We start from the raw sequence: 17,349 nt of genomic DNA on the forward strand, positions 1-17,349 counted from the left end.
CCCTATCAGAGGCGCGGCTCTCTGCAGCTCTGGCAGTTCCTGGTCACCCTCTTGGACGACCCGGCAAACGGACACTTCATCACCTGGACCGGCCGAGGCCTGGAGTTCAAACTCATCGAGCCTGAGGAGGTCCGTCTGCTTTTACTCTCTGAATTAAACGCGCGTGTGTGTGTGTGTGTGTATAATCCCCGATTAACTGTGTCTGAATTTTTTTTGCTTAATTTTCTGCTTCTCTTTTCATTCTTGCTCAGGATGAAATATTAAATCTGTCTTTACCTGTGTGTGTGTGTATTCGTGTGGTTCCTGCAGGTGGCTCGACGATGGGGTATCCAGAAGAACCGTCCCGCCATGAATTACGACAAACTGAGCCGCTCTCTGCGTTACTACTACGAGAAGGGCATCATGCAGAAGGTAAAGGCACGTTCCCGTTCCAAAATTCTTACCTGCCTCCTCCTCTCGCCCCTCCCTTCGCCTCTGTTGACCTCAGCATAACTCCATTCAGCACCCCCCTCCCCCCCCCCCCACGAAATATTCTCATTTTCGTTCACCGTAAAGAGTCGGACGCGCTTGTTGACCCCTTCGCTTTTTTTCTCGCGCAGGTCGCCGGCGAACGGTACGTGTATAAGTTCGTGTGCGATCCGGACGCGCTTTTCTCCATGGCGTTCCCGGACAACCAGAGGCCCTGCCTGAAAGCCGATCCGGACGGGCTGCACGTCCCGGAGGACGACACCGTGCCCCTGTCGCACTATGACGACGGTGGCAGCAGCGCCCCGTATCCGGGAGACGGCAGAGACCAGTGCCTGGGCGTGCCGGCCTTCCCCGAAAACTACTCCTTCTAACTCCCACCCTCGCCCCCTCTGCGTGTGACGTCACACCCACCCCTAAACCTTGGGTCCCAGCTGTTAAATGGGATTTGAACTCCACACAGACGTATACCCCTGTACACATGCCACGAAGGTCCCTGCATTCAAATGTAACTCTTTTGAAAGAAATCCTTTTTTTTTTTTTTCTTAACCCTCTATTGACTGTTGCCAGGTTAAACTGGCGCCACGGCAACAAGACTCCATCCACTCCTCTGTTCAGACACTTGACGAGCTGTTTAAATCGCTTTTTAATGGGCTTTTTAAGATAGAGAATATATAAAGGGACTTTGACTGACAGTATTTTTCAACAAGCTTTGATTTAATATAAATGTCAGTGTATATTTGAAATGTCAGCTTGGTGCACTATTATTTTTGTGTTTTGTTTTAAAAAAAAAAAAAAGAAAAGAAAAAAAAGTTGACAATTTTTTTGGCTCTGTACTTCAGTGAGATTTCTCTAATAATCTAACGCAGCACGGGACAATTAACCCCTCACTTGCCATCAGCTAATGACCTCTTTGAAGACCTGAGTGTTTAACTTCTTACCTACAAGTGCATGGCATCAGAATAACACTTAATGGCCAAAAACAGTGAAATCTTTGTGCTTTTTTTGTTTTGTTTTGTTTTAAACCACAGATTTTCTTGAGTTGGGGGAGGGGGGTAAGATTTAAATTCTATGAGTATATATGAATATATTTTTGCAGTCTTCTTTTGTCTGTCCATTGTATAAGCTGTTAAACAGATTTGCACCCACTTCTACCAGTGTGACTCAGTGGTGGAAATGTGTATAATTTCTCAGAGTGCTGATCTAGGATCAGTTTTTAGCCTTCGTAAGCCTCCTAGATACATTTTTATGGGCTGTGGGGGACTGATCCTAGGTCAGCATTCTTGGACGATACATATTAGCCATGGAGTACGGTGTGTTTGTAAGCTTGACAGGGTTGGTCAAGGGCTGATTCCAGATCAGCTTGACCTCCATCTTGCAATGCCAAGTACTTAACATGGCTGTGATGGGAATCTGTTCTGAGAGCAGCTTTCTTTTCTGGACCAAAAGCTTAACTGGTTTTCTCTGGGGTCTCTCTCTTTCTCTCCTGCCACTGGTTGTCTTTTATAAACTGTACTGGGTACAATAAACTCCTCTCTTTGCTTCAGTGAGCACGTACTGTCATTTCTCCATTCTGAGTGTAAAAAAAAAAAAAAAAACCCTGATAGTTAAATTTTGAACTAACAGTGAAATGACAGAAGTTATTGCGTCATTCAAACACGATCACTGTGCTACATTGTCACCTTGACGCTCATCGTGAAGATCTTCATCTCACAAAAGTAAAAGCTCTAAACTCCAAAAGTGCTTTCGGAAATGCAGTTAAACACTCGAGAGACTGCGTGTTCCTCATTGCTGGCAAGCGATCACAGTAATTAGGCATGTGCTGAGAAAGATCTCTAATTGTATAACCCACTGCCGCTCGCTGGGACTCGTAACGGAGAAGTCTTGTTCACTCCTGAGCGCTCTTCAGTCATAGTGGGACGCGACAAATACGTCGCTCGCGTCGCTAAACTACACGTGAGCTCTGCCTCAACCCGTTAAATGTTCATTTTAAATTATATCCCTTCATTACTATGGAGCTAAAGCACGTGGGCACAGAGAACGTGCATTAAATTTTTTTTTTTTTAATTATTTAAAACACATCCAGGGGCGGTTAACGGTAAATAATCAGCAGAGGCGTATGTTTCTGTAATAGAATTAAGACCTCGTTCTAGGCTATTTTTCTCTCTCTTTCTTTGAAGAGTTTGATGGAAATGGTTCTGGTTCATCATAAAACACTAATTGCACTGCAAATGTTTTTGTCACAAAGCAATGCTGTACTTCTACTGGTGAATTGTGGCTTCGACGGCATTAAGACAATAGGTTGTTAATGTTTGGACCCTGACTAATCTGAGACAAGTGAGTTCACGTGTGATTACAGTCTCTCAAGGTACAACGCCTCTAGATCTGCTCTTTAACTCCATGACGGAGTCCTGAGTTAATCTTATGTGAGGCCATGAACACGGGATTTTCGAAGAATTCACCATGGGAGTAAAAACAGGCCGTTGTGTTAACCACTAAGCCAGAGTTAGGTAGACTTATATAACCTTATCTGTCTTAGACCCTAACCTAGTGCACTCGTTTTCTCCTCTTACCACCCTCCTCTACATTCGGTTTCTTCCCCCCCCCCCACTCTTTCTATCTGTGTGTTAGCCATAATCCTACTCGTGGCCTTGATCCACAGAGACAGAGTGTGTTGAGTTAGATTGGAGATGTCCGATTCTCTGCTCACCATGGAAACATTGGCTGCGCTTCGGCCACACAGGAGAGATCCACAGAGCGTCTGGAAGGCATTTAGGGTCAGGGAGTGACTCGCCATCACACTCATGTTTGTTAAACAAAAAAGCGCTGCGGTCGTTTGAGGACAGCCTGCTTCCTAAGGACCGTGTAATGAAGACGTTTAATGTATATATTGTGCCTTTTTCCGTAAAGGACGTTGTAAGACAGTTGGAAACACACGCGCACACACAGTACTTATATAAACATAGAAACTACATTGTGTCAAGTTTAAAAGTAGCTGGACACAAAATCTGGGCACGAATTACAAAAGGCTGAGTATGTGGTTGTATGTATACTCATAAAAATCCGTGAAGTATTTAAAGCGTTAAAGCCGTGCAGGGATTTTGAAGTAGACCTACCTCAGAAATATCCATAACGTATGATTTAAGATATGTGAAGATACTTTTCACACCACATTCAAATTTTGCTTGCGCCCAAGTAGTTTCAAGGAAAAGGAACGTTTACATGACGTCGCTTAGGGGGCATGATTTCCATCATTTGTGCTGAGTCTGTGTCCTAAGTGCGGTCGCGTTTCATCATAAAACTCAAGTGTCGAACAGACTATACGCACATATTACCATATCGATGCTGCCTCTCAAATACGAGACACCTTCGAGAACTTGCGATACTGCCACGCAAGAATTTACTTCAAATATCAATATCAAACTTAATTTATGCGTTATGACTGATCTGTGCACTTTAAAAGACTTCGTGGAGACGTTTACCTGAGGACCAAGTGCAAGGGTAGTGAATTTGTTTTGAAGTTGCTTGAACCACCTCCTTTTGGAACACATACTCATTTTCTCTTGAGCGTAGAGCACCCTCTAGTGGTACTCATGAATAAATGCTAGTTCAGTATTCAATCCAAGAGCCGCTTACTTTATAATTATTTCCATTTGGTTAAATTCTGTTTTGTTTTGTTTTGAATCATCTTTATTCCTGTCAGATGTTACAGATTACAGGCATTCAGGCACAAAATATGCATTACATGTTCTGCGAGACAAATTATTTATTATCTCTTTATTTACAAACAGTTATTGTACAAAACTGATCTTTGTATCAGTAAAACGAGGCCTAACAGTGCATTATCAGACATGAATCCAGTGTCTTTAGAGAATTACATAAACCATACACTCACTCCCAAATATTACATTACATTTTCGTTCATTTTTGTTACACTTTTTACACTATTGCTAACTTTGCAAATTAGCATCATTTTGCACTTCCCAAATAATTTCGCTTACAAAGTATGAGATGAAATCCTGATTATCAGATTGAACTCTTTCGCGAAACCCTTGAAAAAATTCAAAATGCGGAGCACAGACACAAAATGCAAGATGTAGCGACAGAATTGGTGGTGATGCATTTAAGGTCACTTGAATGTCACACAACAACACAACGACTGTGTAAAACGACAGTTAAATTCAAAATAGCATGAACTGTCATAATGATTAGAAAGTAAACAAAGAATAAAGTCTTATCTTTAGAATCGAATGCCCTTTAAAAAAAAAAAAAGATTTGTAAAGGAAAAAAAATTATATTACATCTTACTTGCATAAATACGCGCAATCTGTTGAAGTATGACATAAAAACTAATTTTAACCAAGTAAGCAAAGCAGTAACTTATAACTCCACAGATCCGACAACGAAAGAGTTTTTGCCCACAAGAGTAAAATGGGATTGGAACAGCACATAAGAGATCGCGCTAAATCGTAACTAGAATGGCACCACAGCCAACTTCAATGGAGTCTAACTGCTGATCTCCTCGTCGGAGTCAAACATAAAGCGAGAGGCGTGAGAAAAGTAGTCAAAAGCAGGGAATTCCACGTCGAGATCCGTCCAGCTGTCGAACGTTCCCACATCCCCGTTAACAGACACCACAAAACCAGGGATGTTAATACAGGGACAGTCGATTCCGCGATGACACATCATGAAACCCCAGTTCTGTATGGGTCCAAAGAAAGATAAGGACAGTCACAAACGCTAATCAACGGAAAGAGATATACAATGCAATGAAATGCAAAATGCAAGTTCTGGTTTCTATTCTCGTAGGCAAGGCGTTGGGGATTTAACTAGTGATAAAAATTGATTAATAACATATTTAATAATATAACAATGATAATAATAAAATAATGATAAATTGTAGTATTTTAAGAAATGATAAAACTTACATGTCCACATCCTTTACATGCAACGACTTTGGTTTCAGCTTGGGGGAGTGTCTGATTTTTAGTTTTCAAGACTCTGAACTTTTTTCTAAAAAGCAGTAAAAAAAAAAAAAAATAGTTTTGTGAGTCTGGTCAAGGAAGCTAAAAGCCATTTGTTAGTTATTAAGATGTAGTTTGACCCACTTGAAGTCGTCTGTCATTATGACGTGATGTGCACCGGAAATGACTTCAACGTCCGTTCCGGGAGACACGGCCTGTTCGCAGCCACGGCAACGGAGCCTCACGGATGACGGGTCCTTCTTTTTCTTTTTTTTCTCTTCGCTCCTTCTCGTGCGACATTTTTTCTCCAAAATTGCCTCCAGCTGATATGTCTTCACCTGACGCGAGAAATACATCCCATAATTGTTTGGAAAGGGACAATGCTACAGATGCCTCTCAGGATCCAGTGTCTGGCCATTGAGGGGCATTTTTTGCATAATTGTGGAGTAAATGTTTAGATGCTACATGGCCCTTACAAAATAAAGACTGTCCATTTTTCCTTTTGAAGGTTTAACAGTGTATTTTGATGAACTCAGAGAAACAATCTAATATTTAGAGCATGGTTCCAATTACGGGGGGGGGGTCTGACCCCCCTAGTTAAGACATGTACCCCCCCAAAAGAGGTAAAAACCACACTTTGGAGGGGTCGAAACATTTATATACCCTATGCTTTACAGCCCTGGAGAAAAAGTTGCCCCCCCCCCCCCCCCCATTGGTCATTGTATAATTCGCACTGTGATGTAGAATGAAACTGATCAACAGTGAAATATGATAAATGTCTTGTTAATCGGGTAGTCAGCCAGAGAAGTATTCATTTTGCAGCTTTCGGTGCACATTTTAATCTGATGATATCTCAAACAATCACTCACCTTCTCTTGATACTCTTTCTGACTCATCTGCTGGACCCTCTGAATTGCTTTGGTCATAATTTTCTCCCTGGACTCGTTCACACGCTCGCGCTCAGAAACTCCAGATCCTTCCACTCCAATCACAATGTAGCTACTGTCTTCAGCCCTTCCTCTTCCCCTGGCCTAAGCCAATCACAAAAGAGGAAATTTCAAAACTCTTAAAAAGGTCCCGAGATCGGAGGTATTTGTTAAAAAAGGATTTCCGAGTTAGCTGAATAATATGAGCCAAAAATCAGCACTGTCTAATTGAAGACCATCTTAGAAACATTTCAGCTGGTCAGTTGTGATTTCTGGTTTGAGTTGACTAGCTCATTATCTGTCCTACATTGTAGGATTGTCTGTGTATTTCCTATTGTAGTTTAAAAAAAAAAAAAAAACTATAAAAATTCAGTTTGAGCCCACTTTAATTAACTGTATGAATAATGCATAGTACTTCCATTCAAAAGACTAAAGTTTTGGTCATTTGGGTCCTGGTGGCTGTTACTTACTTGAATCATGGCGATCTCATTGGTGACCAGGCAATACCGAATGACCACGTTACACTCTTCTATGTCTAGGCCTTCCTCAGCTACTGTTGTTGCCACTAGTAGGTTTATTTCCCCTGAACGGAACTTCCCGAGAACAATGTCTTTATCCCTCTGCAGCCAACAAGAATTAGAACATTAACATTTCAGATGCCAAGCCCCCTCCAAAAACAAAAAAACTTTTCAGAACATTTTAAAAACGTTTTGAAATTTCGTTATTGTTATTGTCCAGGACATTCCAGAAACGTGTTGAAATTACAGTCATTGCTGGAACACTGGAAGTTGGTTGGCTCACCGAAGTCATTGGCCTCACGGCACTCTGGTCCCCTCCTCCAATGAGATAGCTCGATCTCACCTCTGCCTCTTCGAATTTGTCGTTTTGCTGAATCCAGTGATGCAAGGCGATGGCACTAAGTCGCGTTTCAGTGAAAATGATCCCCCTGGCCTTATTTCTAGACGTGAACTCATGCAGGATGGTCTCACGCAGTAACGCCAACGCTCTGTTCTCAAACTGAGGCTGGTTCACCAGATCCCGAAGGTTCTGCTTCTTATCTTTAATGAGCACGCAATACTCAGTCAAAAATCATCGTGCGGAACAGCAGTCGAAACGAAACGACGATCGAAACGAAGACAGTAATCAATACAATCATCACAACAATCAGTATAAAAGCACCTTCAAGTACCTTGAAACAACTTGAACAGAAACTTCTCTGTGTCGGTCAGCCGCACTCTTTCTCCCTCTTCGGTGGGATACTTTTTTTGGTACTCCTCCTTGTAGAATTTGTGGAGGAGGCCAAAGGCGTCGGCCATTCGGATGGTGTTGCTTTGAACCAAAGCCTCATTGTACTGACGGAGGTGTTTGGAGCACACTCGAATGCGTTGATCTCCTTCCCTGGCAGCTATGGAGTCCAATTCATTTGTCAGAATTGAGAACTATACACCCAAAGTACCATTAAACTGATCTTTGAAACCACAAACTCACTTTTCTGTTTTCTGCCACTCTCTGTCAAAAGCTTGTATCAGATCTTTTGTTTTGGAAAGAAAAATCACATTGTAGATTTACTGTGTAATGTCCCAATGATAGTGGCCTACATTGTAGACCACTGGCTTTTATTTTGGCAATAAAATTACCAGGGGACTGCTCCAAGATGCTCCTTTTTTAAACATTTCGACTTTTTGGATCAACCAATATTTGTCTCAGCATGACGAAGATGCAACACATCTAACCAGCCAGCAGTGTGTCGCAACCTTTTTGCTGAAGTACGTTTTAAGTCTGAATGATGTTACAAAACAAAGATAACATTTCGCTTGTCGAGTTCTCTAGTTCTTACGAACCTTGCTTCTCTTGATCCACTACCCAGAGTTCATAACACTGGGTGCCTGGTTCTGCTGAGGGACGCAGTCTTGCGTGTTCTTCAATGCTCTTCATGATCTCTCTGATGACATCACCAAAAGGATCCTGAAATATCGATTCACAAACAAAAAGTCCCTTCATTCAAAGACCCATTGTCGTTTTAAAACATTCAAATAATCTCAGTCACAGAACAAAGGCAAATGTTCACAGTTACCTGTTGTCTCCTACTGGCCATTTTGACTTTCTTGAATGGTCCTTTGGTCCGATCGCTCAAATCTGCAGTCATTATTGCGGATGCATCCAGATTAGCACATATCTGCAAGGAGTGAAGTAAGCTTATGTGATCACATGTACTGAATCTCTGCATTATTAAATATCTGCTCTACGACAAACCATTAAGGATGAAGACACAAAAGTAAACACACAGATCCTTCAGCGACATCTCAACTCTTTCCGGTATTTTGCTGAGAGGAAGCTGAGTGTGCGAGAGCAATGTGTAAAACTGAAAAATTTATTCACCCTGAGGATATGCTCTTGGGCTTTTTCAGTTTGGCTGGCTCCTCCAACCCCAAGTGAAGCTGTGAGGCCCAGGATCTGAGGTAGAGGAAGCTCTGGTTTTCGCTCCTTCCTGTTCTTTTCATTCTTGAATTTTTGGGTCAGGTAGCGGATCAGTATCTGCTGGTACACGTCCCCTTTCTGTGTGTGGTGACACTCATCAATAATAATGAGGGAAAAATCTGCGTAGACAGGAAAAAGTTTTTGCCTTGAACATGACTTAAAAAAAATCAGCAAGAGAAGCCAGTAACACAGTTGATGCTAACATCTAGGAAAGAAGCCTGTCTCAGGCTTACCATGCTAATACCATGTTATTTAATATTAAAAAGGGGACGGTATTGTATTTTCTTATGTTTTAAATTTTCCTGTGCTTTTACTCCATGTACACTTACAGTATGCTACATCTCTGCATGCCTTGTTAATATATGCACCTGTATGTCTGGTTGGAATCTCAAAGTAAACCTCAGACAAGACCAACAGTAACTACAACTCCAGGATCTCTGTGTCACTGTCAAAAACACAACGACTCGTCCTTCTGATATGGCCAAGAATCTTGGAGGGACCCTGGACAATCAAATGTTTCTTGCCATGTACCACTCTGTAGGGAAATGCTGTATAAGGTTGGTCCAATTCTACCTATTCTCTACAGACATGATGCAACTCCTCCCCATCATATCCAGGCTCTCTTGGTGGGCCTTCTGAACTGTACCAGTAGATCTTTGCAACTTGTCTAGAGATGAGGTGGCATCTCCCAAAATTTTTGAGGGCTTCATGGCTTCTCCACATGATCTGGCTTGCTGTTGCGACTCCAGTTTGGTCCTATACCCTACTCTGTGCCGACGGTACCCGCAAAAGAGCGCAGTATGGACCTTTCTCAAGACAGTGGTCTTCCCTTTTGCCCTGGGGAGACCCATCTGCTTTGCTTCATCTGGACAACTGAATGTTCACTGATACGTGTTCCTGGAACTTCTCCAGGACTTGACAGTTCTCGCTTCTTGCCCTAAAATGGTGGAATGATCTTTCTACCGATGACAGAACTGCTGAATCTCTCCATATTTTCATTCTGTGACTTAAAACTCATTTCCGGATTGTTTCGTAACCCAGTCTGTCCCTAACTATTTAACACGTCCTTTAAAAAATTTAGGAAACTAAGGAATTTCTTAAAAATTCCTCAGAATCTATTACATATTATCATTTCTCAGCATGAAGGAACCTCTTTTCAGTCACCTCGGATAAGAGCGTCTAACCAAAACAAACCAAACTGTTAATCGTAAACTGTAATGCAAAGTCTGCCTGAGGGAGGGTGAGTTTTTGTTTTTTACCAGTATTTGATACCACTGTACCTGAGAGGTTGATTCCATTATCCTCCTCAGACATGGCCCTTGCTAAGAAGTTCTCCAGTATCATATCTGTACAGATGATGACGTCATTGGTTTTCACCATTTCGGAGAAGGCTAATTTGAGCTTGGATTCACCACTGATCCTTTCCACACAGTAACGGTGCTTTAGAAGCTTGCTGAACTCTTTGTTGTAGTGTTGCTCCACCAAAACGACCTTCAACATGAACACAGATAGAGAGACGTACAAACAGTGAGTGAGTGAGAGGAAAGAGGCTTTTACAACCCACAATGTCCATTGTCTTTCTAAGCCACAAGGAGTACGTCCACTTTGAACAAAGTTCACCAGCTCCCTGATGAGAATCCAAAGGGTAGAATGAACAATTGGAATTTTTTGCTGTTGAGTTAGGAAGGTCCATTTTCCCATGTATGAAAATGAACGGCTAATATTTAAAAGTACACATTGTAATCAAGTGTAATCCAGTTAAATCCAGTTAATTTTTTTTTTTTTTTGTTGTTATACTTCTGGCTGACGCATAAAACTATTTGAACGTATAAAGTGATTGTATACTGTTTGTGGAACCTCTCTCATGTGAGTTGGCTTATTTCACAGCAATTAAAAGAATATTTTCACAGATCACAGAACTTTTCAGTCACAAATCTCAAATAATTGCCTTATGCAGCCCACACATTCTACATTATACTGTTATCTTTTTTTTTTTTTTTAAATATCCAATCTATACAGCCTGCTTTGAATGTTGAAAGGCATCAGGTATGAAAACATCTGGAAGAATGTAAAGCTAGACGTAAATTCATCCGTCCGTGAAGAAAACAACAACTGAGGGGACTCCATACCCGGTTAACGAGCACGGCCACTTTCCCAGGAAGACCCTGCTGTTTTCTGTGGTCAAGGTGGTCTTTGGTTATGTGTAGGGCCACTCTGGTTTTCCCGCTGCCCGTCGGGAGGCTGATAATAACATTTTTTCCTTGGAGGGCAGGCTTAGCTACCTCCATCTGGTAATCCCAGAGAGCGATGTCCGCCTCCCCTGCATCCGCCGCCGCTCCGTCAGCAGCACCATGGCCGCCTAAGAGTGGTGAAGCAGAAGTTTACAAGACTTTATGAATTTCTCAATTTGTCCGTTTTTTGTTCCTATACTTTTGCTGATAGAGGTACAGTAGATACATGTCAATGAGCACCTCAGAACAGCTTAAAATGATGATTTGAGATTACGTTTTTCACGTTTGATTACCTGCTTCTGCCGAATCCACGTCTTCGTCCTGATCCAAATCTTCCTCGTGGCTGACGTCAGAGCAGTACAGCTCGATCTCTGAATAAATTTAGGATAATGGATTCAGATATAACTTTGACTCCCCCCACCCCCCACCCCCCCCAAAAAAACCAAAACAAATCAAGCCATAAGTGTAATGTGGACTGATTAAACAAATATGAGAGTTGTAGAGTGAACAGACTTGAAACAAAGACAAATATACCTCATTATTATTGACTTTAAGTGTGCTGCTTGTATTTCACCTGTTGGCGTGGATATTGCATGATCTAATCCGTTGAGGTTTCCAATGGGCGTTCCCTGTATTTGATCTTGAGGCACCTCAGCTACGTAATCGGGAGTTTCTCCTCCTCCTCCTCCTCCTCCCTTCTCCATTCTTTCTTTTTCCTCTCCTCCACTCTCATTTCCATTAACTGGTTTAGAAACACAAAACACAAGGATATCAAACACTCTAAAACAGTGCCACGGAATGTTGCACAACAACCAGAAATCGCTTGCAAGGGGTTTTCAGATGCCTCCACGTCTGTCTGAAGCGACATTACTGATCAGAACATTAGTAACGCTCGACTTTGCTTCTATGTCTCAAAACAGTCTCCATTTTGAACACTGTTGGCCCACCATGTGAAGACTAAACTGGTCTAATGAACTAAACTGAGTTTAAGGTCAGATCTCCAGTCTTACCACACGTGAGTTCAGATGGAGGTGTTCCAGTTAGCTCTCGGATCAAGTCCGGATGCCCGGTTTTTCTAAGCACCTCTAGAAACGTAGAGAACCAGCCTGGCGGTTTCTGAACGATTCGCCGCAAGAGAACACGGGCACCACTCATGTTTCCCCTGTTTCGTGTCTCCGCTTCGATCTGAAATCATTAAAATTCATTGTTTCCCAGGGCAACTCAAAGATATCTCCATCGTTTTTGCGTCCTGGTTCAGCTGCAAATGACATTATGTGCTGTAACAACGGTAAAGTTTCGAACATCTCTAGATACGTGTCTCATTTGTTGTGTCTCATCAGTTTGTGACAGTGGCCTTGTGTAGTGTGTCAGGCTGGGCGCCTGGTTTGCAGGATGATGTCCTCTACTCTGTAACCTAAGACATAGCAGACTATGGCTTTATTACTATTATTATTACTATTACTATTATTATTATTTCTAAATACACTGTGAATTCTGTGCAATTGTTACCCACTTCCTAAACTCAATCCTGCTGGTCTCGTCAGCTGCCCAAATCCTGCTGCCAGATTCGCTTTTTTTTTTTTTATTATTGGTGTATGTGTTTGTTTCTTTTGTGTCTCACCCATGTATTTAAACAATCTAAATAATCTGAGGTCCTACACTCGGTTCATAGTTTAAATGACAGTCTCTGTAAGAAAGAAAGAGACCTGTTAACATCGCTCTGCTTATTCCTTCATTTCACGTAGTATCTCGAAATGACAGTAGGCCTATTTGGAAATGAACGAGACCTTTCAGGTTCATCAATCAGCTGATGCTGGCCGGCGGGACAGGTGAAGTTCCACTTGACGTATTGCTACAGGTAACTTAAAGAACCTTTTTTAAATTGTGACTAGTATTTGGTTTCGCTTTCAATTCTCTTTGAACTTGACCTCTTGTGGACATGGAAACGTAGCCTAGACAATACCGCTGTCGAGTGCGATTAACATGTTATTTTCTTTCTTTCTTTCTTTATTTTACAAACAACATACTCACATTTTCCTTATCGTCGGCATTGAGAATATCCAATGCGTAGCCAACCAGGCAAACATCAGCCGTTTTCATCCGTACGAGACTGGGAGCAAGAAGATTTATTAACTGAACACAGTAGTCGTTCTCCGCGTCCATATCGGGACTGGAGTTTTCGTCTGAATCCACTATTCTCGCAGCGTATTTACATCCTGCCATCATAAGAGCGTTCAGAAATTCTCTAAACCATCCGGCCCGCCGTGGCATGGCAATTATAGTATCTATAAGCATATCGACTGCTCGATGGTTGCTCTCAGACTTCGCTTTATTCAGGATTACATCCTTTTTATCTCTCTCAATGAAGTGGATGTAATCCAGCACTGGCTCCACTTGAATGAGATTTCTCAGTTTGTTTCGGAAGCAGTCACCTATTAGCCACAGTAACGTCTCGTCACTGTAAGTGCTCATCTTCGCATTCGGTCAGCTCCTCCACGAAAGCTGGAGTTAGACTCCAATGCCAGTGGTTTGGTCTAACGCTACTATTAAAGCTTGTCATGATGAGTCGGCTTCGCTTTCCTTCTACCCACCGCCCCTTTGCTTTCGTTTTCGACTTTCCTAACAGTGGTAAACAGCCTGTGAAGGAAAGCACCGCTGCGTTAGGTTGCAACATAGTAAACGGCAGTAGTTTGTACAGCCTGATTAGTCTGTTATAATGTATTCATTTGACAACGTTTCCATTTTATGACATTTTTAGTAACAAGTAACCAGTAGCAGTGGTTCCCTGGAAACACTCATTGATCTGTCGAATCCCCACTTTTAATTTTTAAACTATAGGCTACTGACAGATTATTAGCCTAGTGGAACTGGCTTGGACTACTAGACTACTATTTTTAGTCCAGTCCCTGGGTATGAAGTTCTCTGAATTTTGATGACGTTGTTGTCTTTTGGAGTCCGACTCCTGACCTCTTTCTCTAGTCCTGTGATCAAATATTATCCTGCAGGATACTTATGTTCAATTTCCGTTCCATTTGCTCAAAACCATCATTTCAACATCCTTTAAGCACTCACTCACTCATTATCTAAGCCGCTTGTCCCAATTAGGGTCGCGGGGGGCACTGGAGCCTATCCCAGCGCTCATTGGGCGAAAGGCGGGGAAACACCCTGGACAGGTCGCCAGTCCATCGCAGACACACAGACAAACAAACTCACACACATTCATACCTAGGGGCAATTTAGTGTCTCCAATTTGCCAACTTGCATGTCTTTGGACCGTGGGAGGAAACCGGAGGAAACCCACGCAGACCTTCTTGCTGCAAGGCGACAACGCTACCCACTGCGAATCATAATCTCGAGAAAAGAATGTGCTGACATCACGTCCCACCTCCACACCGCAGCTGTCACTAAACTATGCGAAACCGTTCGGCTAACAAGCTAATAGTGCATGTTGCAGCCGAGGCCCAAGTTTATTTTTTTTTACTTCTGACACCAGTGTAACGTTTCAAAGTTGATCATTTATTTCACAGAACACACAGGCTACGGTGAGCCCTGATCACACCTGTGGCGCTAGCCTCCCCGAAAGTTCGAGGACAGCAAAAAAAAAAAAAAAAGCTTCACAGGACCTGAGTTTAAATATCCGTCCCGCCCCTCTCGAGCTGGGCTGTCAGCCACCGACACGCCCGCAGTGCAGAAGACGCAGGCGTGTCAAATGATTAGCAATCAGGTCGTTATGTAGTTAAGTAATACGGTATTTATGTAGCATTTCTTTCATTGAGTGAAGGCTTAAAGATTACGGTTTGGCTTTGAATAATCATAACCTGTCTGGATAAATTTATTATTATGTGTCGTTAGTCAATGGGCAACATCTCTACAGCCAATGTTCCTGCCATTGAAATTAATTAGAATTTTAGCTACATTAAAAGATGTGCAAAACGTTTTTCGTTTCTTTAGAGTTCTCTTATGTTCAAGGGGGCTCTCGAGAGCAGCCACCTAACCCTGATTACACCCTATACAGTGTGGTTTTAGTTAGTGCTAATCACCAGCATGCTTCGTTCAGGAAGCCAAACGTTAGTGATCACTAGCTGCGAGGCACTTTGAGAAACCAGCGCCAGATGTACGAGGGAACGCCGAAATGCAGAGCTCAGACTGTCACTTTGACTGCCTGTCACCGTCGGCTTCATCAATGGTTCACATGAGCCATCCAAGATGGTCCCCAATAACAAATACCTTTTTCTGAGTGCCACAAATTGTGGCATGACTCGCAAAGCCTTATTTTTTTGTGTCAAAAAGCAGCACTTTGAAATGACGTGTCTGTATTTAAATATGACCCATGGGCATCGGACTATTTTATGAATCCCCTCAGTTTTTAATGATTCTTTTCACAAATTTTATACTTGCTATTTTCATGACCATGGTCTCTGCACAATTTGTTTCACATATCAAACTCTTTCACCAGAAATGAATATAAAATTAGTTTCCTGTTTTTCTCGTGTTAAACTACAAGAGCAATGCCAAAACTAAAGTAAATTTGTTACCTCATTAAAAATAAAAAGCAATCAACTCATCCAACTGAGTACTAAAGATGAATGAAGGTGACAAAACTTAACTCTGATGATCAATTACTGGTTACCATGACAATTAGGCGCCCAGGACAAGCCAGCTTATCTGTGATAGGTGGATTGCTCTCCCTAAATATATAAGAGGAAGGTTGTCCAAAGCTGGTGTGTAAGAAGGTGGTAGCCTGTTTGTTGGGACGGTATAAGGTAGTAGTGGCATAAGTGTGACAAGTGAGACTCTCAGGCTGATAAGAGAATGGCTCCTGCAAGCAGCTGTCTTGCAAGGTTGGTTTTTTTTTTTGCTGTGAAAATTGATGACCTGTTTTGACAGGTATGAGTCTGATGTTGAACAATGTGCCTAGTAACATCTGAGATCTTTGTCTTTTACAGAGTGTCCTTGCTGTTGCTGCTGATTCTTAATGTTTGTGCTCAAAATCTGTTTGAGGGTGGCTATGATTCGGTTTCACAAACTGAGCCTCACCAAGAAATCTATAAGCCAGCACAGAATGCTCAAGTGGCCAGGGAGGATCCTGTCTACAGCTATGACCACCTCTATGAGAGGCCTGTCCACAGTTCCTCCCAGACAGCCTCTGCTGGAGAGAGGCCTATTGGCAACTACGGGCAACAATCAGCAGCCAGCCAGCATACCTATCGACCAGTTCAGGGCCATCAGCCCTCCCAAAGCCTTTCTAGGCCCGTGCAGGAGAGCTACCAACATGCCTCTGCTTCTAAGCCTTTCCAAAAGCAACGTGAACCTGTCCATGTAGGTCGGAATGTCCAGAGATGGTATAAGACCGAGAGCAAGCCAGGACAGACGCTGTACCAGCCCTCCAATGTCGGCAAGCCGGCAAAGACCCAGTACCAGCCCGTGCGGACGCAGTACCAGCCATCCAACGTCGGCAAGCCAGTACAGACACTGTACCAGCCCTCCAACGTCGGCAAGCCGGCAAAGACCCAGTACCAGCCCATGCGGACGCAGTACCAGCCCTCCAACATCGGCAAGCCAGTACAGACACTGTACCAGCCCTCCAACGTCGGCAAGCCGGGAAAGACGCAGTACCAGCCCATCCAGACGCTGTACCAGCCCTCCAACGTCGGCAAGCCGGGAAAGACGCAGTACCAGCCCGTGCAGACGCAGTACCAGCCCTCCAACGTCGGCAAGCCGGCAAAGATGCAGTACCAGCCCGTCCAGACGCTGTACCAGCCCTCCAACGTCGGCAAGCCGGGAAAGACGCAGTACCAGCCCGTGCAGACGCAGTACCAGCCCTCCAACGTCGGCAAGCCGGCAAAGACGCAGTACCAGCCTGTCCAGACGCTGTACCAGCCCTCCAACGTTGGCAAGCCGGCAAAGACGCAGTACCAGCCCTCCAACGTCGGCAAGCCGGCAAAGACGCAGTACCAGCCCTCCAACGTCGGCAAGCCGGCAAAGACGCAGTACCAGCCCGTGCAGACGCTGTACCAGCCCTCCAACGTCGGCAAGCCGGCAAAGACGCAGTACCAGCCTGTCCAGACGCAGTATCAGTCTGAAGCCAAACCTGTCCAGTCACGTTTGTCTAATGTCAAACAGTAGGTTGTCACCATCTTGATATTGTGAAATACTGAGATGTAATAAAATTCCCATTCAAATCAGGCTGGTCTCTTGCTGAATTGTTTGGGGGAGGGGCTGCAGTAGAGTGGTCAGTTTGTTTCCTCAGTTTTGAAAGTTCCTTGCAAAAGTGCTTGTATCTTG

General features: G+C 43.2%; 2 protein-coding genes across 3 annotated transcripts in view; one reads left to right on the top strand and one right to left on the bottom strand.

Annotated features, from left to right (window-relative positions):
• The window catches only part of etv5b (ETS variant transcription factor 5b), a 5,851-nt gene extending 4,906 nt beyond the window's left edge, over positions 1 to 945 (top strand). The window contains exons 10-12 of one of the 2 annotated variants that reach the window (XM_030782022.1): positions 1 to 129; positions 310 to 417; positions 600 to 945. The exon at positions 1 to 129 is cut by the window's left edge and continues 41 nt beyond it. In XM_030782022.1, the coding sequence (XP_030637882.1) occupies positions 1 to 129; positions 310 to 417; positions 600 to 839 (477 nt within the window). In that variant the 3' untranslated portion in view covers positions 840 to 945. The remainder of the gene's footprint in view (positions 130 to 309; positions 418 to 599) is intronic. The other variant, XM_030782020.1, reaches the window with a different exon arrangement.
• A 4,026-nt stretch (positions 946 to 4,971) lies between these two features.
• Positions 4,972 to 13,536, bottom strand: LOC115818430 (interferon-induced helicase C domain-containing protein 1-like). The gene is made up of 17 exons (XM_030781800.1): positions 13,096 to 13,536; positions 12,075 to 12,249; positions 11,792 to 11,806; positions 11,639 to 11,704; positions 11,358 to 11,435; positions 10,963 to 11,192; positions 10,114 to 10,324; positions 8,735 to 8,952; positions 8,430 to 8,531; positions 8,197 to 8,320; positions 7,545 to 7,760; positions 7,157 to 7,413; positions 6,826 to 6,975; positions 6,299 to 6,460; positions 5,574 to 5,767; positions 5,394 to 5,478; positions 4,972 to 5,166 (listed from the first exon to the last, which is right to left on the bottom strand). Exons 1-17 carry the CDS (start codon positions 13,534 to 13,536, stop codon positions 4,972 to 4,974), a joined length of 2,919 nt encoding a protein of 972 aa, XP_030637660.1.
• Positions 13,537 to 17,349: the final 3,813 nt, after the last annotated feature.

Source organism: Chanos chanos, chromosome 8, assembly GCF_902362185.1.
Source record: "Chanos chanos chromosome 8, fChaCha1.1, whole genome shotgun sequence".
Taxonomy (NCBI): Eukaryota; Metazoa; Chordata; class Actinopteri; order Gonorynchiformes; family Chanidae; genus Chanos; species Chanos chanos.